The 25104-nt window shown below is 50.0% G+C and overlaps 10 protein-coding genes across 10 annotated transcripts in view; 5 read left to right on the forward strand and 5 right to left on the reverse strand.

Moving 5' to 3' along the window:
* Positions 1 to 245: 245 nt before the first annotated feature.
* Positions 246 to 2210, forward strand: VTN77DRAFT_8437 (uncharacterized protein; the record flags this gene model as incomplete). Its single annotated transcript, XM_069424935.1, has 10 exons — positions 246 to 257; positions 315 to 348; positions 419 to 548; positions 597 to 831; positions 878 to 978; positions 1030 to 1153; positions 1205 to 1489; positions 1538 to 1622; positions 1680 to 2075; positions 2134 to 2210. 10 exons carry the CDS (start codon positions 246 to 248, stop codon positions 2208 to 2210), a joined length of 1479 nt encoding a protein of 492 aa, XP_069274631.1.
* Positions 2211 to 4242: 2032 nt separating this feature from the next.
* On the forward strand, positions 4243 to 6268 carry VTN77DRAFT_8438 (uncharacterized protein; the record flags this gene model as incomplete). Its single annotated transcript, XM_069424936.1, has 8 exons — positions 4243 to 4287; positions 4339 to 4391; positions 4456 to 4529; positions 4576 to 5090; positions 5141 to 5251; positions 5298 to 5772; positions 5883 to 6122; positions 6189 to 6268. The coding sequence occupies 8 exons, from the start codon at positions 4243 to 4245 to the stop codon at positions 6266 to 6268; spliced, it is 1593 nt and encodes a 530-aa protein (XP_069274632.1).
* Positions 6269 to 6560: 292 nt separating this feature from the next.
* On the reverse strand, positions 6561 to 7445 carry VTN77DRAFT_8439 (uncharacterized protein; the record flags this gene model as incomplete). The annotated part of the gene is made up of 2 exons (XM_069424937.1): positions 6561 to 6890; positions 7002 to 7445. The coding sequence occupies 2 exons, from the start codon at positions 7443 to 7445 to the stop codon at positions 6561 to 6563; spliced, it is 774 nt and encodes a 257-aa protein (XP_069274633.1).
* A 2196-nt stretch (positions 7446 to 9641) lies between these two features.
* On the reverse strand, positions 9642 to 10592 carry VTN77DRAFT_8440 (uncharacterized protein; the record flags this gene model as incomplete). The annotated part of the gene is made up of 3 exons (XM_069424939.1): positions 9642 to 10085; positions 10177 to 10389; positions 10461 to 10592. The coding sequence occupies 3 exons, from the start codon at positions 10590 to 10592 to the stop codon at positions 9642 to 9644; spliced, it is 789 nt and encodes a 262-aa protein (XP_069274634.1).
* Positions 10593 to 11364: 772 nt separating this feature from the next.
* VTN77DRAFT_8441 (uncharacterized protein) lies at positions 11365 to 12663 on the reverse strand (the record flags this gene model as incomplete). The annotated part of the gene is made up of 3 exons (XM_069424940.1): positions 11365 to 12118; positions 12196 to 12417; positions 12488 to 12663. 3 exons carry the CDS (start codon positions 12661 to 12663, stop codon positions 11365 to 11367), a joined length of 1152 nt encoding a protein of 383 aa, XP_069274635.1.
* Positions 12664 to 14542: 1879 nt separating this feature from the next.
* On the reverse strand, positions 14543 to 15475 carry VTN77DRAFT_8442 (uncharacterized protein; the record flags this gene model as incomplete). The annotated part of the gene is made up of 1 exon (XM_069424941.1): positions 14543 to 15475. One exon carries the CDS (start codon positions 15473 to 15475, stop codon positions 14543 to 14545), a length of 933 nt encoding a protein of 310 aa, XP_069274636.1.
* A 1444-nt stretch (positions 15476 to 16919) lies between these two features.
* Positions 16920 to 18614, reverse strand: VTN77DRAFT_8443 (uncharacterized protein; the record flags this gene model as incomplete). The annotated part of the gene is made up of 2 exons (XM_069424942.1): positions 16920 to 18338; positions 18396 to 18614. The coding sequence occupies 2 exons, from the start codon at positions 18612 to 18614 to the stop codon at positions 16920 to 16922; spliced, it is 1638 nt and encodes a 545-aa protein (XP_069274637.1).
* Positions 18615 to 19101: 487 nt separating this feature from the next.
* Positions 19102 to 19640, forward strand: VTN77DRAFT_8444 (uncharacterized protein; the record flags this gene model as incomplete). Its single annotated transcript, XM_069424943.1, has 3 exons — positions 19102 to 19164; positions 19249 to 19497; positions 19548 to 19640. 3 exons carry the CDS (start codon positions 19102 to 19104, stop codon positions 19638 to 19640), a joined length of 405 nt encoding a protein of 134 aa, XP_069274638.1.
* Positions 19641 to 21068: 1428 nt separating this feature from the next.
* On the forward strand, positions 21069 to 23124 carry VTN77DRAFT_8445 (uncharacterized protein; the record flags this gene model as incomplete). The annotated part of the gene is made up of 10 exons (XM_069424944.1): positions 21069 to 21297; positions 21360 to 21388; positions 21442 to 21651; positions 21712 to 21805; positions 21858 to 22057; positions 22106 to 22429; positions 22504 to 22614; positions 22681 to 22841; positions 22904 to 22978; positions 23037 to 23124. 10 exons carry the CDS (start codon positions 21069 to 21071, stop codon positions 23122 to 23124), a joined length of 1521 nt encoding a protein of 506 aa, XP_069274639.1.
* A 1506-nt stretch (positions 23125 to 24630) lies between these two features.
* Positions 24631 to 25104, forward strand: part of VTN77DRAFT_8446 (uncharacterized protein) — a gene marked incomplete at both ends in the record, with an annotated part of 1794 nt that continues 1320 nt past the window's right edge. The window contains 3 exons of the mRNA XM_069424945.1: positions 24631 to 24709; positions 24762 to 24830; positions 24884 to 25085. Coding sequence (XP_069274640.1) covers positions 24631 to 24709; positions 24762 to 24830; positions 24884 to 25085 — 350 coding nt within the window. The remainder of the gene's footprint in view (positions 24710 to 24761; positions 24831 to 24883; positions 25086 to 25104) is intronic.

The raw sequence follows: 25104 nt of genomic DNA on the forward strand, positions 1-25104 counted from the left end.
TATGTATCTAATTAAATCACATCTTCACTTCTGATGAATGCGACAGTCGCCATTCGAAATCTGCATGATTGATGACAGGCCTCTTACATATCCGCCGATCCCGCTGGACGAGCAGTTGCCTCTAGGCTATATAAGCAAGTCGATTGTATGGTTGTTACGACCGGACTGTGAACATGTTGATGCTCCGAGTCAGCTGCAGACTGGCACTCCGCAGATCGAGCCGTTCATTCTGCCCGCTCTTCACAATGTCGAAACATGTAGGCTGCAGTTTCTATCACTGTCTCCAGGTGGGCATCTAACTAACTGTCCGATAGACCGCTACTCGGCCTCCTTACACGCTCGCTGAGGGTAGGCTCTCTTTCTCTTTAACCCTATCTTTCTACTGCGTTTTACCGTACATACATACTGACTGCTCCAGGACGACCTGTCACCGACCCTAGCAGCTCTCTGCAGATCCCAAGAGCCTCTGGCGGAGGACTGCTCCTGCTGCAAGACACCCAGCTGATTGAGACCTTGGCTCACTTTAACCGCGAGCGAATTCCGGAACGGTGAGCTGCATAGCATCGTAGTTGTATACCCTAGCTGACTACGTTCAGAGTCGTCCATGCCCACGCGGCCGGCGCCTTTGGCGAGTTCGAGGTCACTCACGACATCTCCGACATCACCTCCGCCGACTTCCTCAACGGCGTCGGCAAGAAGACGCGCGTGCTCGTGCGTATCTCGACCGTGGGCCCTGAAAGGGGCTCTGCCGACGCCGTTCGCGATGTCCGCGGCTTCGCGATCAAGTTCTACACGAAGGAGGGCAACAACGACTGGGTTTTCAACGACATCGTATGTCCTCACTGAAATAATATGCTGCAGCTGACTGACTTCTCAGCCCGTCTTCTTCGTCCGCGACCCCATCAAGTTCGCGTCCATGAACCGATCTCACAAGCGTCACCCGCAGACTAACCTCCATGACCCGACCATGTTCTGGGAGTGAGTGTCGTCTGACGATTCTGTCGTATCCGATTGATGCTGACCGCACAGCTTCCACGCCAACAACCAAGAGGGCATCCATGCGCTCATGCACCTCCTCAGTGATCGAGGCACACCTGCCTCCGTCCGGCACATCCACGCCTACAGCGGCCACACCTACAAATTCACCAAGCCGGTAGCTTCTCCTTTCCCAAAATTGACTTTTAATTTCAGCTGACTGTCACAGGACGGCTCCAAATACGTCAAGATCCACCTCAAAACCAACCAGGGCATCAAGAACCTCACGCGCCAGGAGGCCAACAAGCTCAACGGCGAGAACCCCAACCACCACACGCAGGACCTGTTCGAGGCCATCGAGCGCGGCGACTACCCCAGCTGGACCGTCTACGCGCAGGTCATGGACCCGAAGGACGCGGAGAAGTACCGCTGGAACATCTTCGACCTGACCAAGGTCTGGCCGCACAAGGACTATCCGCTGCGGCCAATTGGGAAGATGACGCTGAACGAGAACGTTAGTCACTTCCTGCTATTTAAAGAGCCCATTGACTGACGAAACCAGCCCAAGAACTACTTCGAGGACATCGAACAGGCCGCCTTTTCGCCGTCGACGATGGTGCCTGGTATCGCGGCGTCCGCGGATCCGAGTAAGTATAGCCTCACCACTTCCGCAAACGGAAACGAAATTCCTGACAGGCATCTAGTGCTCCAAGCCCGCATGTTCGCCTACCCCGACGCCGCGCGCTACCGCCTAGGACCCAACTACCAGCAACTCCCACCCAACGCAGCCAAATGCCCCGTATACTCGCCCTTCCAGCGCGACGGCTTCCCATCTTTCAAGGGCAACTACGGCGGCGACCCCAACTACGTCGGCTCGGGCGTATTCCCCGTGGTGACGCGCAACATTCCCGAGAACTACCACGACCACTGGGTCGGCAAGGTCACCGCCTTCTCATCGCAGGTTACCGACGACGATTTCGTCCAGGCCCGTGAGATGTGGAAGGTCCTGGGCAGGCAGCCGGGCCAGCAGGATAACTTTGTCGACAACGTTGCGGATTTTGTCAGCGGGGCGATTCCGGAGGTTAGGAAGAAGACTTACGGTGAGTTACATTCCTTAGCAGCGATCTTTACTGGTGCATGGCTGATGATTTATTTCAGCAATGTTCGCCCGCGTCGACGCTGACCTGGGCAAGCGCATTGAGGCGGCGGTTAAGAAGATCAACGGAGTTGCTTAGATGGGAATTTAATATGTGGCAGCGTCGAGTTTATTGCCTTGCAAGACCGGAGAGAATAAATATACAGAATAATAGGATTTACAGATATCAAGGGGGCACTCGTCTGAACTCAGACAGGGGAGGAGTCCATGACTGACTGAATGATCGATCGTCTTAACATCTATGGTACATGTATATAAATGGAATAGTACAGAATAGGTAGAGTGGTACTCTACAAGATACTCAAATCAGCAGGTGATCATGATAAGCGATCAACCGGTCTCATTCTTAATGATTAATTAATTAGAAGCGAGTGACCTATGTATGTAATGTATATACATACCTTAGTTAGAGGGAAGCTGAGGCGAGGAGGGTGTCTAGCAGTAATAATAAAGTAGTTCTTAATTTTTATAATAAGGAGTAGAGTATATTATTAGGAAAGAATATCAAGAGAGGATAATATAATACGAATACTAGCAATAAGAAGAAGATCAATATTTATGAAGATAGGAGTCTAAATAGAGACACAGGAGAGATCGGAGGGTAGACATGTTACTAATTAGAAGCCATAACTGTCAGTAAATCGCATTTTTGAACACATCATATGTCATAGGATCGGACAGACGGTAAATGTGATTGTTCAACAACAGCAACGACAACAATAACGACAACAAAAGGAAGGGGAAAAAAAAGACAATTGACTGGAGCTTACAAGGCAGGGCAATAATCAAAGTCACGCTGTATATACATCTGTACACTTCGCCTATCCAGGCTACATATGATTGGTCGGTAAGCGCAAGTCAATATCTAGTGACATGAGTCATTCTCGAGGCCGTGTCAACTCGCACCTTGAGAACATAGCAGTAAGTTGCATTAAAACGAAAGGATAGATGGAAGGAAGGAGGTTAGAAATTGAAAACAAAGAACTACGGTCATATTATTTTTTTTTCGGATTAATTAAATGGTCCACTTATTTAAGTTGATCTGGCTTGGCCCTACCGTAAGTGCAGCCCAGCTTAGCTGGATATGAATTAATTAATTGCCTAGAGGTAATGCTTCTACCTAGTGAAATTGATCGAATCATCAGCCTTACTCCGTAACTCCTCAAATCATGTCGACTGATCCAAGATGGCCAGATCTACATTTTAGCGTTAGGGTTTTCCCTCATCTCCCACAGAGAATATATCTAACTGTAATTCCAGTCAGTTCATGTCACTGAACACATTGCTTCAGTATGTTTAATCCCGGCCGTTCTCCACTCTCTCCACTCTCCATATGGATACCCTTCAGCCTATAAATAAGCAAACAGTGGATGATAACGCATTAACTAATCTTTGCCAGATATCGTCCACATTCAAAGACACACCTGGAATTTTTTTTGGTTTTTTATTTTATTCGTTTTTTCTTACAGAAATTCATTTTTTTTAGCGTCACGATTTGGCATAAAATTCTAGGTCCATTGGTTACAACATATTGGCATGCGGTGAAGTCTTTTTTGTCCTTTCGATTTTCTGTTTCGGTTATGGCATCGATTCGAGGATCAGCTCCTATCCGAAACATGCCTCTCCCCATCAATCTGGCATCTTTTCAGGATTACTCATCAGGATGTCTTCTGTTTACTCCGTACCTGCTAGGAAATACCCAGCCTGTGCAGAAATGAGAGCGACGATCATTGGATCAGCAGGAATAAGCACTACGTTGATAGACACTTTGACTGGTTGATCAGCTTGAGATTGGCCAAACTCAGTAAGCTGGGCAAAAAACCTTTGGCTTTTCCATTCTAGTCAACAATTGCGGCTGAACGTGGGGCCTCTGAGTTGTCGATAATGATATCTTAAATTTAGGGGCATTGGCACCGCCAGTCGAGGAATAGCGTTGTACGCAAATAGCGTTGGGCGTGGGGCAGTTAATTCTGTGATATCAGCCCTAGTGTGGTCTGTAAGCTATCTCGAGTGTAACCCGATAATGCTGATCCCTGTCGAGAAGTATATATCCAGGCTGTGAGCAAGATGAGCAATACAGTTAAAACAGTTAACATCCTGCTTCACCCAAAATGACAGCAGACGAGAATCAGCTTCTTCTCGTGAAGAGCCCTTTGGTACAGTCCTATCGATTTTCGTGTCTTAAATTCTTCCACTGACATATCTAGACTGGCAACAAACGAAAGCCTGGTTTTGTCGACGATGGCGTCAACATCGCCACGTACGACGAGACCCTGTTCGAGAATCCGGAATTCGAACACCATGAATCCACGTCGAATCTCCAGCTGTTTTTTCGACCTGTTCTTCGTCGCCAATCTCACCTCGTTCACCAACGCCCATGAGATCAACAGTCTGAGCAGTATGTCAGTCATCTCAGTTTCCAAGCAACCGTGCTGACTGACTAGAATTGTCCTCGTACGTCGGCTTTTTCTCTGTCCTCTGGCTCACCTGGTGCCAAGTGACGCTGTACGATGTCCGCTTCGCCACCGACAGCGTCTTCGAGCGCGTGGCCCACGCCTGTTACTTTGGCGTCATGGTCGGCCTGGCCATCATCGGCCCCCAGTTCGATGACCCGCGCACGGTGCCGTGGTCGGTGCTGCAGGAGCTCTCCCTGATCCTGATGGCCAGCCGCGCTGTCCTGTTCTTCCAGTACGGCACGACATTGTACTTCGTCTGGCATTATCGTGCCTCTCGGCGGCCGCTGATCGCGGTGATGGCGACACTGGCGATCGCCAGTCTCCTCTACCTGGCCATGTCTTTTGCTTTCTATCTGCATACGGCGAGCAACGCCTACTTCGCGTGGTACGTGATTGCCGTCTGCGAGGTTGGGGCCAACCTGGGCATTGCGAAATGGTCGGATGCCATCTCCTTCCAGCACACGCACCTGGTGGAGCGGATGACCTGTTTGACGTTAATTATCGTATGAGCCTCTGTTTGTGAACTGTCTGACCAGACACTGATTGGTAATAGCTCGGCGAGGGCATTATCGGCCTGTGCAAAACCATCACCAAGATCGAGACGCTCGACTTTGGCTTCAGCCCGGCGGCCATTGGATCCGTCATCTCAGCCGTTCTCATCATTGTATGTATGTCCAGTCCTTCAACGCCAATTTGTGCTGACGTCTCAGTACTTTCTGTACCAACTCTACTTTGACAACGTCCATCTCGAGCCGTTCGATTCCCTGCGCCAGCAGATCTGGGCCGGCCTGCACTTCCCCTTCCACCTGGCCCTCGTCCTGCTGATGGAGGGCACCAATCAGGTGTTCGTCTGGAGCCATATCGCCGAAGATGTCAGGAAGAAGCTATACGCGCTGATTGACCTCCCCGCCAATCCCACGCCCCAGCAGTTCTTCAACGTGTGGAACAGCACGATCACTTCCGTGTTTGAGGTGTTTCCTTCGAACCAGGACGTCTACGACGAGGTGCAGCGTGCGTTGCAGGTGATCTCGCCGACGTCAAATGCCACGGACGCTGAAGCGAACAGCGAGCTCGTCACTCTCGTCACTGACATGAGCACGGTCATCTTCGAGGGCTTCGGCTGGGAGGTGCCTGAAATCCTGGCATTGATCTCACGGATGGGGACGTCACCCCATTCTACGAAGCGTACTTGCATGTCTTCTCCATTTCGTTTGGTAGGCTGCCCTTCTTTCTTTCTTTTTCTTTTTTTCCTTTTAGCGTGTTAGATGATTCGAAGCTAACTTTTGCACGTCTAGCATACTTCTGCATCTCCGCCGGCATCGTGCTTATCTCGATCGGCGTATTGACCTTCGTGGCCTACGGAGGAGACGTCCACCATCACCGCAACCAATTCTTCCGCTTCCTCAGCATCTCGGCCAATATCCTCGCGGGCATCGGCGTGGCGCTGCTGAGCATGGCCGTCCTGACGGGCACGTCGACCACGCTGGGTGGGACGCCATGGACGTTGCCGATGCTGGTGCTGCTGCTGCTGATTTGTATGTGAACAATAAATACAGCATTTGAACTTTGAGAATTGTCTGCTGACTGAAACGGTACATTAGTGCTCGTTATCAACCATATCCCAGATCAACAGCATTCGCGGCAGAGAGACGATCCTGAATTCCAATCTATCTATAAGTAGACTATAAAACAGGTTATTCTAGGTCCATTGATGGATAAATATATTTTAGATGTGTTCACCAAATTCAAGCTGACCTCTGGCGGTGGGATCTTCTATCCGTCACTACCCAGTATCCCCATGTGTGATAGACCATATAAAATAATAGATACTTGTGTCAACTATTAGAGTATATGGTAACCTCCGCATTCAAAAATAATGGAAAAGATACTACACACCAAAAGACCTCAATTTAAGTAGATAAGATTATTATTATTATTATTGCTTTAAGCCCTAAACCAGCAACACAGCCTGCCTATTCTCCATCTCTCGCATCCACTTCTTCTTTACTGTCGCCCTCCCCCCTCTTCCTCTTCTTCCCCTCCGCCGCAACCTTCGCAAACATACTATCCAACTTCTGCTGCCCCTTCTCCGGCTTGTCCACTTTCACCTTCTCCTCCGCTAGAACAGGTGGCAGGCCCTGGACACGGCGCTTGGCGTCCTCGAGCAGCTCGATCTCGCGCTCGCGCTGGGCCTTGACGGTGGGGATGGACCAGGCATTCGAGGTCACGGACTGGTGGGCAAGCTTGTACTTTGCTCCCACGAGGTGCGTGTCGTAGGTGTTTGCGTCCATTTTGGTGACATACTGTGTTGGAATCGGTCACTTAATTCTCTTTCACAATACGCATTTCATGTTGGACAGCATGCACAGTACATTTATGTGCATACCTGTACTCTCGACTAGGTAGGTACTCACCTGATGCGCAACAATCAGCCAGTGATACCCCGTCCCAACGGGGGCACCACTCCCCTTCGGCGCCGTCCTCGCCCGCCTCTTGGTCGTCTTGTAGTCGATCTTCCACAGATCCGGCTCCTCCTTCGTCTCCTTCCACACGCCCTGGTCGTAGTTCCACGTGTGGGAGCCGCCGACGGCCATGCCGGAGTAGACCTGGCCTTTGAAGGTCTTGAGCGCGTTGTACCCTCTTCCTCCGGCTGCGTAAGCTCCTCTTAAGGGCTTCCTGTCGGATCCGCCGGGTGTCTCTTCCTCGTCGAGGAGAGCGGGGTCGTAAGCTTCTTCTTCCTCGTAGTCGTCCGTGTTCACATTATCGTCCAGAAGATCGGAATCCTCGGAAGAAGGACGGGAAGACGACGGTGATCGAGGGATCGAAGGAGACTTTTTGGTGCGTTTAGAAGGAGGCATCCTTGCAATTGCCTTGTTTGCTTGCGTTGTATTCACAGGTAAATGGTTGAAAGGTGAAGCAAACTCGAGATGAGCCTGGCTGGAAGTGACGTCAGACATAAACTTCGCGAGAACTCTATCTTTGATCTTGGGGATGTGAACCACTCTATAACTCCTCCATCTGTTTTGTAAGGCTCTTCCAGGTTGGCTATTCCAATGGTACTCTGGGCAGCGCTATCAGCAAAACGTGTGCTGTAGTGATTAGGATGTGACCTGAAGGCAGGTACTGTAGATATCTGGAAAGCAATAGGAAATTGTACTGAGAACAGCCTTTTTTTTTTCTAAAAAAAAAATGAAATTAGAAACGCTATCTATTCAAGACTAGACAATTAAGAAACGCGGAGCTCGAGTCGCATGCCTAGGTAGGTTCTTGTACCAGGACAGGATACAGACGCAGAGATAAAAGTAGGGCTGTACGATGCCACGCCATCCCATGCCGGGAGCCAGCCCAATAGCGAGAAATCTCCATCTAGCTATAGACGATAGACTGAACCTATCACTCCTTTAATATGTTGGTGAAAGTCTTAGGTCTGGTAGGTAGCTAATTAATTTATAACTCAAATATGGGAGGGCGACATTTAATTACCGAGTGAAGTCATAAGAAGAGGTCTGTCTCCTAGTGGTAGTGACTAGGTATGGTTTGCAATACTTATACCATAGAGCGTGATAAAGTAATTGATTAATTAATTAATGGTTAGAGTGGACAACTTATTATTGTTATTGTCTAAGTCTCTAACAAGAAGAAATAAAAGAAAAAATAAAAGAATTATTCCATTTATCTATTCATTGTGAAGCTAAACGCCGCATTTATTATGGAATAGCTGGTGGCAGTCGGCGCATGGTATATAACGAATTCTCCCGCTCCTGATCCTTATACAATACATGCATACATAGATAGATAGATGCCTCTTAGCAATATATACGCTACTAGGACAAAATCAAGAATATCCTTCTAATCTGATGTACATCTTATCCATACCTACCTACCTAGGTAGATATCACCTGTCTACAATAGACTTGGCTAGCATGATCTCAGCAGATCACACAACAGTAAAGTGGAAAGGTGGCAATCTCAAGGCAGCAAAGGGACTACAAAACTAACATCATGTTTTATTTTATCATATTTTACCATATTACTATCGCCCAGAGGTACTCTATGCTCTCGGCGATCCATGGACGTTTCCATAGAGCTATATAAGCAGGGAGTCAAATTTCCTACAATCAGTGATACATAAGGAAGATAAAATTCAGGAATATATCCACCGCCAGATGAGCTTCTGATTTAATGCATGGATTTCCATCCAAAGAACATCTATCCGAATGTCCCAGGAGGTGAAGCCCTTAACCCGTGATGCCTATAGTACATACATCGAAATAACAGCAATAATGAGACTATGACGATGGAGATACATACTTTGTTGGCAGCACTTCGTTAAGCGTAGCAGCTGCTGTCTTACGTCGCGTGGGGGGTTGCCCAAACCACATACTCCGTATATACGGAGTAGATACTGAAGTCCACTTCCTGCTCGACAATCCACATCAAATCACAGTGTAGTAGTACTAGAACAAGATAGAATAGACGGAAAGGACATCCCACATCTCGTGGGGGGGCATTTCCATATCATATCAGGTATAGAACTCGGGTGGAAATACCCCGAATACTTCCTAGTTCCTAGGGATACAGAATTAATCTATTTCTTCTCAATCGGACTGCACTAAGTTGACTGCGTGGGTGCGTGTCGGAGACTTGTCCGGTTTCTTGTAACGATCTACGGGGTATTCTAACTGGGTGGATAATTACAGCTGTTTAAGTTTGGTAGATGATATATTATTTACGGAGTATTTAGTGCTGTGGGTGGGCCAGATTAAATCTCCGTGGGGATGGGGAATAACAATCTCAAACAAATTAATCAATTGGTCAGTCAATCAGTCAAATATTACAGCTAAAGCAAACATCGACGGGTGAAGTGCGGGGTTCTTTCTGATAATTAATTATATTTTCTTGTCTTACATGATGACTGCCAGAGAAGATGGGTTTGTGCATGACAACAGCAATGATGAAGATCATCCTGCACTGGTAATGAATTGGATTAAATATGCATAGATATTGATATATGATAACTGTAGGATTACAACGTGCTGTACAAGAGAAACTACCTACCGACCCATCCACCCCCCATCAACGGTCAACACCTCCCCCGACACATACAGACTGGCCCTGCTAGCCAGATAGATGACCGAGCCCTTGAAATCCTCCGCCGTCCCCCATCTTCCCGCTGGAATACGTGCCAGGATGCTGGCCGCCCGCTCCTTATCCTGCAGCAGCGCAGTGTTCATCTCTGTAGCCACATAGCCCGGCGCAATGGCATTGACGTTGATGCCCTTGGACGCCCACTCGTTCGACAGCGCCTTGGTCAACTGCGCGACGCCACCTTTGGCGGAGGCGTAGGCCGGCACTGTGATTCCTCCTTGGAACGAGACGAGAGAGGCGACGTTGATGATGCTCCCGCGATGGCCAACTTCGTCGGGGGTGCGAGTCAGCATGTACGCACCGATGTCGCGGCAGAGGGTGAAGACGGAGGTTAGGTTGACTTGGAGGACCTGCAGTAGATATATCAGAAATGGCATTCTAGAGGGGGTCGATGGATACAGAAATGGTGATATTCTAGGAAAGATTCGTGGGTGTAACAACCTCATCCCAATCCTCATCCGGAAAGACATGGCACGGATGCCGCCGCTGGATGCCCGCGCAGTTGACCAGGATGGAGATGTCGTGCTTATCGTCAAGGACCTGCCTGACGAGGGCCTTGACGGCGTCTCTCGAGGCGAGGTCGGCGGTGTAGACGAGAGCTTTGCGGCCGAGGCTTTCGATCTTCTGCTTTGTTTCTTGGTTGGAGGTGTCTCTCTAGAAAAACATTGTTAGTGAGGAAAAAACCAGGGTATGTATGTTTGTAAGGGTTGATGGAGGATACTCACCTGCACCAGGATGATATCAGCGCCAGCTTCGGCCAGAGCGATGGCCATCTGCGCGCCGATGCCACGCGTGCCGCCCGTCACGAGGGCGGTGCGGCCTGCGAGGGAGAAGAGTTGGGTGAGGATGTCAGTCATGTTGGTTGATGTGAATATTGACCAGAGAAGATATTCGTAAGGGAATAGAAGGACGACAGAATGTCGAAAAAATATGATTACTCGAGGAGAGTCACTACAAACTAGTCAATACTTTTGAGGCTGAGAGGATAGTTGACTATAGTCAACTCCAGAGGTTGGCAATGGCTAGTCCTGAAATCTTATTCAGTAAGCAGATATTAATTCAAAAGGAATACGGACACCGTACTGACTAACTCGAACACAAATCCGATTCGTTACCTAACTCGAGCGACTTTATTACCCACAGAATTAGTTAGCCCGTCCATATTAATAGCTTCCCCGGAAAAATAACGACCCCCACGCGGTCTTTCTCCGCAGTTCCGAGTCCGTCGGACAGTCGGCAGGATGGCTGGCTATCCCGGTACTGTTAACATAATAGAGGTTTGAATTCTGTGTCTAGTGATCCATCACCAGAGGTCTAGATAACGGAATACCTAAGGACACAATTGATGGCCAGATATGAGCCTGTGAAATCAAGTACAAAGTTCTAGATGTTTTCTGATGTGTATGTCTCTGTAGTCCTTACTATTTTGGATATAGAGTTCAGAACATATAGATCGCTACGGCAAATGTGCCAGCAAAGCTGTCCCATCGTAGCTGCTATCGTTACTATATAGTATAGTTGTGCAAAGCCTATCTATCTAATGTTTTCCCTCCACATCAAACATTACCAGACATTTAATCCCACAACTACTCCCACGAGGCTACACCAGGCTACTGGTACGCGGCTTCACTACCACTCCCGAATCGCCCCATCCTCACCATAAAACTCCTTCGGCGGCCAAGGCTCCGTCTCAGCAGCTATCTTGCGCACCAGCTCCTCATCAATCTCGACGCCCAACCCCGGCCCCGTCGGCGCATTAACGTAGCCGTCATGGATCTCAAACACCGACTGGTCCTTCAGATACGTGTTCAGGTCAATGTCGCCCGCCTCGACGTTGTAGTGCATGCCCAGCGACATCTCCTGGATGACGAAGTTGGGCGTTGCCAGCGCGACCTGTACTGAGGCAGCCAGCGCCAGAGGCCCCAACGGGCAGTGCGGCGCAATGGCGACGTCGTATGCCTCTGCCATGGCTGCAATCCGTCGGGTCTCGCTGATTCCGCCTGCATGCGCGATGTCCGGCTGCAGGATGTCTACCGAGTGCTCCTCTAAGAACCGCTTCACGTCCCATCGGTTGTAGAGCCGCTCGCCGAAGGCAATGGGGATGGTCGTCAGGCCGGATAACTGTTTGAGCGCTTCAGGGTGCTCGCAGAGCAGCGGCTCCTCGATGAAGAGCGGTCGGTATGGTTCGAGGGCTTTGGCTAGCTGTTTCGCCATGGGCTTGTGCAGACGGCCATGGAAGTCGAGACCGGCATCTAGCCCGAGAGCCTTGACGGTCTTGAGGCGCTCGACGCAGGCATCCAGCACGGACGGCGAGTCGAGCCAGTTGACGTCCTCGGTAGCGTTCATCTTGACGCATTTGAGGCCTTGAGCGATACGTGCTTTGCTGGCTGCGAATTAGCATGCTGAAACTGGCAGAAAAAGGATGCATGAATGAATGAAAAAGAAAAGGATGGTACTCACGCCGCCGTCTCTACATCACTAGGACGATCCCCTCCAATCCAGGCATAGACCTGCACCTTGTTGCGCACTTTGCCTCCAAGCAGCTGGTAAACAGGAACGCCCAGATTGCGGCCCTTGAGATCCCACAGCGCGATATCAATACCAGACAGAGCGGACATGAAGACGGGACCACCGCGGTAGAAGCCCAACCGCCAGACAGTCTGCCAGATATGTTCAATGTCACTGTGCTCGTCAGTTTCGCAGAACCCCGGAATTTACACCCTTCACGATGGCTGATGGCTGCTGCACATACTCCGCCTCATAACCCACAATCCGCGCAATGATCTCGTCTAGCGCGCCCTCCACCGCCTGCGTGTGTCCCTCCAGGGTGCCCTCGCCCCAGCCCGAGCGGCCGTTTTCGTCGGTGACTTTGACGAAGAGCCATCGCGGCTTGACGCGGAAGTATTCGATGGATTTGATTTTAGCCATGGCGGGAGTAGTAAGTCAATCAATTCAATTTGATGAGGAGAAAAGAGGAGAGGAGGGGGAAGGTGGAGAGGAAGGAAGGAATAGGAGAGAAGAAGAAAGTAAGAAAGGAAGCAAGAAAGCTGTGTAGTGCAGTACCTGAGACTAGGTACGGTGGTAAGAATTCACAATCTGAGTCACCAAGAGCTAGCTGTCTGCGAGCGACATTCAATTATATAAAGCAGGATGATGGACTGATCGAATCAAATGAAGCTATAGAGTACTAATGTCATGGGCTAATTAATTACCGCAGTTTGAGAACTTAGCTACCTGGTAGGCTCTATAGGTGCCTCCCAACCATGTGACAGTCGTTCAAGCGATTGGGTCCATGATACCCCGGAAATATCCCCGCGCTGTACCATACCTTACCGTACCGAGGGGCAGTACGGAATATAGGTAAGGCTAAGTGGTAGGTTATTACTGTACTGTACAAATACGGAGTACAGATAGTATTGGCTTCAAGTAATAATCCCCCGTCCAGACCGCGCACTATACAGTTGTATCTTGAGATCTGGGAATGATACCCGACCTCTTCTGTAAATTAATTAAACCGGTATACTCGGTACTACACATATTTCTTCATTATGGATAAATAAAATCTACTCCGTACTTATTATGATTGCACCGTGCAGGAGAGCATCGCATGATCCATGCATCCTTGCCTGGCTGACTGGCTGACTGACGGGCTTGGCGTGGGGGTGGGGTATTGTACCATTCATCGAAGGTATCAGTACAGTACCTAGGTACAGTACCTAGGTACAGTACCTAGGTAATGGTAGCATTATTGTTATGCTGTACAGACAGTGCAACAAGCAAGAAAAGTTAGCTATGAATTCTGCTGCTTGGTTAACATTAAATAACAGTGAATAAGTATTAGATATAATTAGATACAACCCACATAGATACCCAGGTACATAGGTATGTACAGTACAGTACATACTCTATGTCCTGTACTGTATTTGTAGATCTAATATAACTAACCAAAAACAGCAAGACAGGAGTGTCCGCTGAACTCCCCGGGTTCCGAGGTCCACACCATGGAAGTCTCGGAATAGAATAGCGTGGGGAAGGGCAGGCGAGAGCATCCTATCTCGATCAAATGCGCGGGGTGATGGAATGATTAATTACGAAGTGCAATGCAATGGACCGGATTTTAATCCGGGCCGAGTGCTGAAGGTTGACAATTTCTTTGCTCTCTAAAGAAAGAAACAAAAAATTAACTCCTCTCGGAAAGGATATTATAGTCTTACATAAACTATAGTTGAATTGAGGAATTGCCCTCTGCAATTTTTTTTTGACAACGGAAGGAGATGTATTATTCAATAGGTGGATTGCGGATGGTCTTTGACTAGCTAGCTATTTCCATTGCGAGAAACTACCTAATTATCATTATTTATTTATTTTCCTGCGTGTAGATGTAGATGGCTTACAGCGTTGCAGAGTCGCTGCTTGGTATGCCATTTCCTTGAGATACATCTCTTTCTTTGACAAGGATATAGGTATTTAAATCGCTTTCCAAACCCTATGATAAAATCATCTAGTTCTATCAACGGAAGCGATGAAGGCGATCTATTTCGACTGAACTAGAAGTAGAACTGGAACTGGAACGCATTGACAGACAAGACTGAAGGATGATGGTCTAGAAGATCAGAATCGTGACATAGAAAATAAATAGCCTGCTCATAAATAAGCAAAAATCCTATGGGGGTATAGGACATGATTCCATCCCCTTTGTTGTCTCGGGTAACCCTTTGCTTCACGCTTTACTCCCGAAGTCATCGACAAATACGCAGACTGACTTGATTTCATATATGCAAAATATATAACCCTGCTGAAAACGCGTCTAGTTCTTCGCCAATGACCGCTCCAACTCCATCGCCTCGGCCAGTCCATCCTTGACCGCAGTAACACCCTCGGCAGACGGCGCAACAGTCGGCCGTCGAGGCAGCCCGCCATACCCATAGTATGCCTCCAGCGCCGCCTTGACGGCGACGAATCCCCCCTGGATAGTAACCCAGTCTGCCCGGGCGACAACCGCCTGCGCCTTCTGCGCCTCCTCCACCTGCCCCTTCTCATACAGCTCCTGCACATGCACGCAGGCGCGTGGGATCACGTTCGCCACGCCGGCAATCACACCATGTCCACCGGCGATCAGCGTCTGGAGCGTAAAGTCGGCCGAACCGCCAAAGGTGAAGAATCCGGGTTTGACAGCCGCCGCGATGCGCGCTAGCTTCCCCGTGTTGCCGCAGGTCAGCTTGACGCCGACGATGTTGGGGTGCTCCGCCAGGGCGATGATGTCGTCGGACGTGAGGTCGACCCCGTTGGCGGCGCCCGGGTAGTTGTAGATGAGCACCGGCAGCGGCGACGCGTTGGCCACGTCGCGGAAGTAGTTGCGCAGTGCCTCGTTGCTGACCAGCGATTTGTAGTACGACGGCGGCAGCACGATCACGTAGTCGCCACCGCTCTGGGCAGCGTCCTGGGCCAGCAGGATGGTCTCGCGAGTGGACTGGGCGCCGACGCCGACAATCAGCGGCATGGATTCAAACCCGTTGGCATCAAGGGCGCGACGAGTCGCTGCCGTGATGGCCTTTCTCTCCTCCCGGTCCAGGTGGACGGCTTCGCCGTTGCTGCCCTGGGCGACGATGCCGGCGACGCCCGCCTGGGCCAGGAAAACTGCATGCTTCTCGACCGTGGCGACATCGACCTCTTCGTTGGGCTCTTTGAAGAAGGCCACCGTGGGGACGTATATGCCGGGTTTGAGGGGTCTAGAAGACATGATGGTATATATGTGTTGTTTTTCGACAGGATGTTCTTTCGACGGATGCTTCGGAGGTATCACTGTCACTGCTGAAGAGGATATATAGAGCGGTTCTGAAAGAAATAAACCAAGAAGCAGGAATTGGGACAATCAACAACACAATAGAGAATCTAGATCGAGATTCGTACAGTGACAACAAGATAAAAGAAGAGAAGAAAATAAAGACAAACTCCCGAGTTGCAGAAAACCAAATGGAGCTGCCTGAGCGCAAGTCAGTAAGATTCCAATCCAATAGTACCGAGTTAATTCCACTCACTGATGGATCGGAACGGCTTTATCTTCCCCACAGAAAAAGCCACAGACGGGGTAAGCAGCGAGAAGTCAATCAAGGTTCGTTAGGAAGGTACCTTAGGTTTCTCATCCTGTGTGACATTATTAGGCAAAATGATATATGCCAAGAGATGGAAGGATAGCATGCCATGGCCTGGATTTGCTCCCCCACGCAAGTACTTACCTTGATGAGCAGGCAGATCGAGATCAGCAGGAGTATAGTACAGTAACATCCTGGAGGCTGTCAGTCATGATCAGCTGCATGTCCATTGTCCATCCCACTCCCATCGGTGTTCCCCCCTGCCCCTCCCATCTTTCCGCAAGTTCATTCGTGAGGCGGGGTATCCCCCACCATCTGTGTGGGCGGGACAAGTCATGCCTGGACTGGCTAATTAATCATGACCGGAGGGATGAACCCCCACGCTCTTTTCCTCTGCTGCAACTGACCCACAGACCTCGAGTGCTGCAGACCGTGGTCTTGGACAGTGGACAGTTGGAGCCGACAGAACTCTTGGTAAATGAAAATACGGAGTATGGAGAATGGCGGGGTAAGAACGTAAAGTGTTAAACCGGTTAAATGTTAACTAACTGTCCATTCGGCCCGGTGCCGATGTTATTTACGGTATGACGGAGATGTCGGCGTGTTCTCCGCGGGTACTGTACGTACTGTACGGTACAGTACCGAAGACTACATACGAGTACATCATTACATACGGCGTGCGATCATACTTCAGCATACCTAGCAGTTCAGCCTACAATACAGCTGCGGCAGTACTATGCTGTAGCTGTCAATTATTTGTCCGGATGTCTATAGCAGAAAACTGACAGACTGTATGTATATCGAGATGGTTGTTAGTCAATGCCTGCTTTCTGAATTATATAGATACGGAACTAGAGGGACAGTTGCCAGTCTGACCTGGCAATCTGGCCAGCTACATACCTGTTAGATTCCACGAAAATGTACTAATCAACATGGCTTAGATTAATTGAGGTACCTCTGTATAGCTCTGGTCTTTATAATCCGAGCCCACGTCGGTATATGACTTAGGGTTTAGGGCCTACGGTGAGGGCTCCTGGGCTTGATCGCCCATGTGAAGTAGCAGCTTATCCATCCACTGGACGACTTTCAGGCTCATGCTGCTACTCTATCATACCAGATCTTCTCCCCTGCCATCGCCGGTTCAAGCTCCACCCCCAGCTGGCGCACGCGGCCGTCCGGACCCAGCCGAAACTCGGCCCGCCGGATCAGCGTCTGCCCCCATAACTCGGTCCCCAGCACCCAAAAGTCGCCCGACACGTGGATAAACTCGACGTGTCGCTCCTTGTAGTTAAAGAGGGACTGGATACAGATCTTGACCGTTCCTGACGGTCCGGCACGATGCGGGAATGGCGGCAGGTACGCTGACGGCGGACAGTCGGCCGTGATGTTCAGCGTGGGATAGGCGGGATGCACATAGACGCCGGGATAGGCGGACACATCCGCCGCCGGAGGCAGCGGAGGATCGGGCACTGACGGATACAGCCTGCGAAGCATGTCCGGCGTGACGGTCGTGTTCGGCACGAGTTTATCACCCAAGGAAACCCAGTCGAATCGCTCTTCCTTGGGCGTCCCCAGGAACTCGTCGATCAGATGATATGCCAGCACCTGCACCGCTGCACCGCCCCCAATCATGTTGTTCCCAAACAGCGCGACTCCAAACTGTCGATTGGGCAGATAGAATACCCCCGTTCCAAATCCTGGCTGTGCGCCGGTGTGCTCTATTAACACCTCGCCCCGGTACGAGTGGATGTCCCATCCCAGGCCGTAGGTGACTGGTGCTGACTCTGGAGGCACGATGTCCGGGGTCACGATGGAATGCGCGCGAACGAGAGCTGCATGGCCCGCAGCAGAGATGGGAGGAGCACGGTCGATCATCGCCCGAATCCACTTGGCATAGTCCACCGCTGACGACACAACATTGCCTGCGCCCCGGGCCTGGGGCCAGATATGATAGCCCGTCTCCTCGTATCCTCCCGTGCGGTTGACCTCATACCCCCGGGCCACATCCACTCCAGCAGCTTGGGCCTCAGGCACCGACATGAAGGTTTCGTTCATCCCCAGGGGCCCCCAGATGCGCTCACGGAAGAAGTCGCCGAGATACTGGCCGGTCACCGTCTCGATAAGATGTGCCATAGCCACGTACATCAGGTTGCAGTACTGCCATCTTGTGCGGATCGGCGCCGTCAGGGGCAGATGGCGCATCTTGCGAACGACCTCGACGATGGAGACGTTGTAGAAATGCCAGGCATAATCATGGCGCGGCAGACCCGATCGATGCGAGAGGGCATCCTCGATGGTGACATGGGTGGTCGACCAGTCGTCATACAGCACGAAGTCGTCGGGAATGATGTTGTGAACGGGGGTGTGCCATTGGATCTGGGGGAAGTGGTCGTTGTCATCGACAAGCAGGGAGATCGCTGCGGCGGTGAAGGCTTTGGTGGTGCTTCCAACAACGAAGTGGGTGTGCTCGGTGACGGGTTGGAGGGTGGACAGGTCGGAGACTCCGTAGCCCTGCAGCAACCACAATGATTAAGACTGGCACTACTAGGTGCGAACGGGGAGACACACCTTGGTAAATGTATCATTCCCCCTGACCACTGCTATCGACAGCCCTGGAGTGCGGAAATGCTCCAGCGTCCAATTGACAGCCTTTTCGAACTCATCATCGAGAGGCGATCGCGAAGTTGATGACTGCTGAGCGAGAGGGACCTGAGCAGCGTCGCATCGCTGGACATTCCACAGCCACAACACCACCAGCAAGGAGAGAGGAAAGGCCAACAGGTGCATTTTTGCTTCTCTTCTTCCCTTAGTGATTCATTTCGAAAAGACGGTGTTTGTCGGCTCAGCCTCGAACACGGTCATCTAATAAGCAGCTGGTTGCTGACAGTGCCACATCTGGATGGATGCCTAGCTCCGCTTAAATCACGCTGTTACCCCACGGGCACGGGACTCCTCCCCCGTGACCCGCGCTATCCATGCCCTTCTATTGGACAACATTTTAACAAAGTTATCATGTGATATCCTTGTGGTTGCTTCCATTCTGGCTTAGGGCTTAGGGCCCGGGGACATGAGCTCAATATCGAACGTTGTCTTGCGGAGACGAATCCCAAACATAAGGGTTTCAACTACGTTCGAACATGTATCGACAGCTTTGAGGAAAGAGGACCACATGGGACGCATCTGTGCTTGGTCTATGAGCCTATGAGAGAGCCTCTCTGGCTTTTCCAGCAACGTTGTCGTGATAGAAAATTCCCACTTGGTCTGTTGAAAGAATATGTCAAGCATCTTTTACAGAGTCTCGACTATCTCCATTCTGAATGCAATGTCATTCATACAGGTAGCTGCTCCCTTCCTCCCTTTTTTTTTTTTTGATACGATGCTTCTGAACCTGTAGACCTGAAGGTTGATAACATCCTGGTAGGATTTGAAGATTCATCCGTCGTCAAAGATTTCGCCCATGCACTCTATCTACCTGTCTCATAATAACTTTGGCCCCCTCAATTCGTATTATATTCTGCCCAAGATTACAGACTTCGGCTTGGCGCAAATGCAGGAGCACCCCGGCCAACTGAATCGACATCCGATCCAGCCCGATCATTACCGAGCTCCTGAAGTCATCCTAGGCGCTGGCTGGGATTACGGTGTCGACATTTGGAATCTTGGCGTTTTGGTAGGGCGTCTGTCCCTCGTCATCTTCTCGTCAGACTCTGACAGCCCCAGATGTGGAATTTATTAGAGAGAATCGAGACCTCTTTTCTCACGTTCACGACCAGGACGGGAAATACAACGCCGGCGCGCACCTTGCAGAGATGATCGCGTTGCTTGGCCCGCCGCCAGAGGAGCTTCTCGATCTCGATAGAGAAGGACGGAGGTGGAATTTCGCGCCAGCGATAACGAACTCGGCCGGAAAGGTCTGCACAAAAGCCTACGAGTGGTACGGAGAACCATTTTTCGATGAGACGGGTCAAGCCACTTTCTCCTCTCCCTGGGCCTCTCTGCTAACCTTCAGACTGCATGCAACTTTCTATACGAGCACCTTATTCCTGGTCACCTTACGTTAGAGACACAGTCAATTCTCTTCATGGAGAGGAGAAGCGTCTCTTTCTAGACTTTGCAAGGCAAATGCTTCAGTGGGATCCGGACAACCGGAAAGACTGCCAAAGAACTCCTTGAAGACCCCCTGGCTTAGCGATGAGTCCATCACAGGTGAAGCTTGAATAGTTGCCCAGCTGGACGCGTGTTATGTGTGTATGTAAGCCTTGTAGCGAAGTCCATACAGGAGGCACAAACTACGGGATGTGATTCCATGAGTCGTTTACTAGGCAGGAACACCAGGCCCTAGTTCTCTTCTCACGGAGTAGGAGTTTACTCGGCTTATAGATATAGCGCTCGAGTCGTACATTACAAGTTAGTGTGGTGATATAAAGATTTAGAACAGCATCAGTAATAAAGCTGTGACATTTGCGTTCAATAATCGAATCGCTCCGTCAGCCCACGTAAGGATGCCCTATGTATTTGTTTTAGGAACGTGGCCACGTGAGATCCCTTCGTCTAGGAAGCTTTTCAAAGAAAATAAAAAAGACCCCCACAGGTAGGATACGCAGCCGATGGCGTTGCACCGCATCATCGATTAGATCTGTTTTGTCGATTTTGAACTTGATGATACATATCTGATCATGTTCTTCTGCTTTGAGTAGAAGTAGCAGGCAAGATGGTTATTATATTCTTGCCTCTACCCTGGAACGATCATCACCGCCGATTTTTCTCTTGACGGTGAGAGGTATTTATATATATCTCAAATCTTCGAGCAGGCAAGACACCTGATCTTCGACAGCGATAACGGGAGTAAAAGGGCAATAGTTCTAACTAAGGCCACCGTCCCTCTAATTGGATTGTGTTCCCATACCACGGCCTTTGCATGAAAATCAGCCGTTGGAACTTCGGCCAATCCGGCGGGGAAGTAAGCATCTACATCCGATCACAGCTCCCTAGACAGGGATGGCCAATCAATAGTGACAGGGTCTTTGCCCACGTCTAGTGCCAAACGTCACCCGCTGTTTACCCTCGTGGCTGGCTCGTGGTTTGATATGTGGCTTGGTAGCTCCAAATCACGGCGATCCCCCGCTATCACGAAACCTTGGATTGCGCAGTACTCCTGACAGAGCGCAGGAAATAATAACACACCGTCGCACCGGCAGCGCTTGGACAAGGTCATAACAAATCGAGCTAACCTGCTTCACCATGCAGCAGCCGATATTCAGTCTTGGCGGGTCCGGGTTGCTCTTGCTGGCCGTGGCCGGGTTTGGTGCGTGGATTGTGTATCGGATTCTGAAGAACTGCTTCTGGCATCCTTTAGCCAGCTTCCCAGGGCCTCGCATTGCCGCCATTACCCATCTATATAGGGTATACATCGATTGCGTTGCCAAGAGCTCCTTCGTGCATACCTTGGAGAGACTCCATGCTCAATATGGTAAGACTGGGAATATACAATGATGGATCTCACATATTCCTGACACTGCTCATACACGGCAGGGGACATCGTCCGGGTTGGGCCCAATGAGGTGAGCCAATATCTAACCCCGATCTTCCTGCTGATCGATTAATCATGAAGCAGTTACATTTCGCCTATCCTGCGGCCTATCTAGAAATCTTCAATCCGAACAATCGGTGGGACAAGGAACGAAGCCTTTACCACAGCTTTGGGGAGGATCGCTCCTCCTTTGGTTTCTTGACTTACAAGGAGGCCAAGGAGAGGAAGGATGTTCTCACGAAAATGTTTTCGAAGAAAGCCATTGCCGATGTGCAAGACCTTATAGTAGAAAAGGTAACTTTATCCTCTCTCCTCGTTTCTGGAAAGTATTGTATGTGATCTGATTCTGGAAAGGTCGTCGACCTATGCAAATCTTTCGAGAGTCGCGGGACTCAGCCAGTCGACCTCTTCTACGCCTTCAGATGCATGTCCCTGGATATTATTACTTGTAAGAAGACTTTCACCCGTGGAGCCACTTCGCGGCTGACAGCTGACTGCAGACCTGTGTTTCGGGAATTCCGTCAATGCAATAAACGCCCCTAACCACGAAGCACCAATCATCCTGTCGATGGATGCATCGGTGCCTGTCTTTGTCCCTTTCAAGCACTTCTCGCTATATAAGGAGATGATCGTGAACTGTCCACCATACATTTCCAAGATTGTCAGCCCTGCAACAGCCGGCCTAGTTAATCTCCAGCTGGTACGTATCTAGATGCTTGGAATTGCTCGGCTTACTGACTGTGAGAAGCTCTTGAAAAAGCAGATCAGTGAACTGACCACTGACCCGGAGAATCTAAAGAAGCTGCCTCATTCTACAACAATTTACCATGAGCTGCTCCGACCAGAAGCATACCGAAGCGGCACTGCTCCAGATGCTGGCAGCTTGTATGAAGAAGCACAGGCTCTCCTCTTTGCCGGGGCTGATACCACTGGAACGACACTCATGCACGGCTGTTTCCATATTCTATCATTACCTGAAGTTTACCGGAAGTTGAAACAGGAGCTGCTCCTCGCGTGGCCCGACTTGGAAAAGAAACCGAGTTTGAACGAGCTGGAGAAGCTGCCGTATCTTGTAGTTCTCTCTTCCAATCTCTGTCCCTGGAGTAGGACCTTCTCTGAGCCCGAACTGACTTGTCATGCTACTAGACCGCAGTGATCAAAGAATCACTTCGAATAAGCCCCGGCGTTGCATCCCCGCTTCCGAGAGTCGTGCCTGCTTCAGGCGCTACGATTTCACAGAAATACATCCCAGGTGGGGTAAGTTGAAGCAGGAAGAACCAACAGAATTATATTCAGATCATGCTCATCCTGACCGCACTGCAGACCGTGGTGTCAATGAGCAGCCATTTCGTCCACCGCAATCCCGTCGTATTCGACGGCCCGAACGAGTTCAACCCGGACCGATGGCTGGGCGCGAAAGGAAAGGATCTCGACAGGTGGCTGGTAGCGTTTTCGCGCGGGCCCAGAAGCTGTCTTGGCTTGAAGTGAGTGTCCCAGCGTGATATGCTGTATTCTCACGATTCTAACATGTCTGTCTATCTTCCAGCCTGGCGTGGGCAGAGCTATACATCTGTTTTGCCCATGTATTCCGCAAATTCGATATGGAGATTGATCCGTCGAGGTGAGGCCGCAACCTGGCTGTGATCAACCAGAATGACTGACTATAGAATTTCTCACAGTCCGAAGGAGCTCGAATGGCGTGACTGTTTTCTGCCTGAATATCGCGGGCCGCATCTCAAGGCGAGATTGACGTCTGTGAGATCGTAGACTCAAGAACACCGTGCTGTCAAGTCAATAGATCTATCTGCAGTTGAGTCCAAAATATGCAGGTTTTGTGGGAAAATGGACTGGCTCATCGCGAAAACTTATGACACCTAGGTGTATGTACTACATACATTCCTTAATGAACGTGAACTGCTAAATCATAACGATGGACCAATGATTTGTTTTACTCCGTAGTTCTATGCATAGTTACATGTGGTCTAGCCTAACCCCGCATTTCACGGACTCAGGAGTCATACACGATCTCCACGGGTGCTCCCTAGTTCCATTATCCGGATCACATGGCCACATAGCTAGGCAGGTACGATTATCCTATACACAATAAAGTGTCCTTATACCGTATTTGGAGCACGAGTAGAAATGATGAAGCCATTGGGAAAGGAAGGTAACAATGCTGGGTGATGTTAAATTCACAGCGAAGGTCCACTAAGACAAGGCTTCCTCCCCCGCTTTTCACCTCCAGCTTAGGCACATACAAATGTATCTAAGTCCGTACGTCCCAGTGAGGACCCGACGACAATAATCTACAGACAGTGTAGTCAATCGGACACGGTGGCCAGTTTCCATTGATTGACCGCCATGCATGCAGCACAAGCAAGCTTAATTAAGCATAGGCTAGGAACAAGGTATGTAGTATCCGACACTCCGCAGTAGTTTAATTTGAATTTGAATTTAATTAGGCTGTGATGAAATGAAAACTCAATGGTGATGTGATGTGATGGGATGGAGATGCTACCCCGCACGATATTAAAGTAAGCCGATGAAACGTTGATCATGGGCTAGCACGTACATTACCTAGGGACAGTGCGTAGTGCTGGAGATTGACATGGCTGGAAAGTAGCTACTGGAGAATATTATTCTTGGCATGATGGATCTCTATCCCATGCCGGATGTAATGTATGGTGTCTGAATATTGCCGATAAAACAGTTTTTAGTAATCTTCTCCATAGGGCACCGCACCGTACTGACTGTCAACATACCAGTCCAGTCCGTCCAGTCCGTCTTGTCTCTGATGTGAGTTCTGTGTCATGTCGAAAATATTACTGGCCAAGCAAGCACCGAATTTGGTCACTGTCACCTGTCGAATTGAAACCTACATTAGTGTTTTGAATCAAGCATGGCCATGGCTCAACTAGGAAGCTCTTCCATATTCAAATTAGTTCTTCGTATTCCATGAAGAATATCCCGACATTCCCATTTCATTTCCGTAAACCAGCGAGATCTCGGCGAACAGGAACGATGTCGCTCGCTGCGGTAGGTCAGTGGTTGAATTGCAAATAGCCAATTCACATGGCATCAGGCACGTCGTTTCTGCAAGAGCTCCATCCGATCTAGAGACTGGATAGAAAGCCGCTCCCAGCCCGACATTCCGCGAGGTAGCTGGAGCAATGGGTATAAATATGAGGAAGAGCCCTGCTCGGTGCAAAGAGAGAATCAAATTCGCTGACCTTGACGAAACGAACACCACTTCAGATCCTCAGAAGAATCACCATGCGAAATATTCTTGCTCTTGTGCCAGCAGCGTTCCTCCTCGGTGCAGCTGAAGCGCAGCAATCCGTCTGGGGACAATGTGAGAGCTCAGCTCGTGTCTAAAGAATTTGAATTGTACTGACAGTCGTTAGGTGGTGGTAGTGGGTACACTGGACCGACCAGCTGTGCCGCAGGATCGACGTGCAGCACGCAAAATGCTTGTACGTCTGTGTTCTGCACCTGATGAGTGAGATGTCCACTGACCGCTGCATAGACTACGCACAATGCGTTCCTGCAACGGCCACACCCACCACGTTGACGACGACGACGACGTCGCCATCGGGTGGCACTGGTCCAACAAGCACCTCGTCCACGCCGACTGGAACGACGTCGACGCCAACCATCACCGCGTCTGCTTCCGGCAATCCATTCGAGGGCTACCAGCTCTATGCCAATCCGTACTATTCGTCTGAAGTGTACACTTTGGCCATTCCG

This window comes from Rasamsonia byssochlamydoides (assembly GCF_041956645.1).
Source record: "Rasamsonia byssochlamydoides strain NRRL 3658 unplaced genomic scaffold VTN77scaffold_72, whole genome shotgun sequence".
Classification (NCBI taxonomy): domain Eukaryota; kingdom Fungi; phylum Ascomycota; class Eurotiomycetes; order Eurotiales; family Trichocomaceae; genus Rasamsonia; species Rasamsonia byssochlamydoides.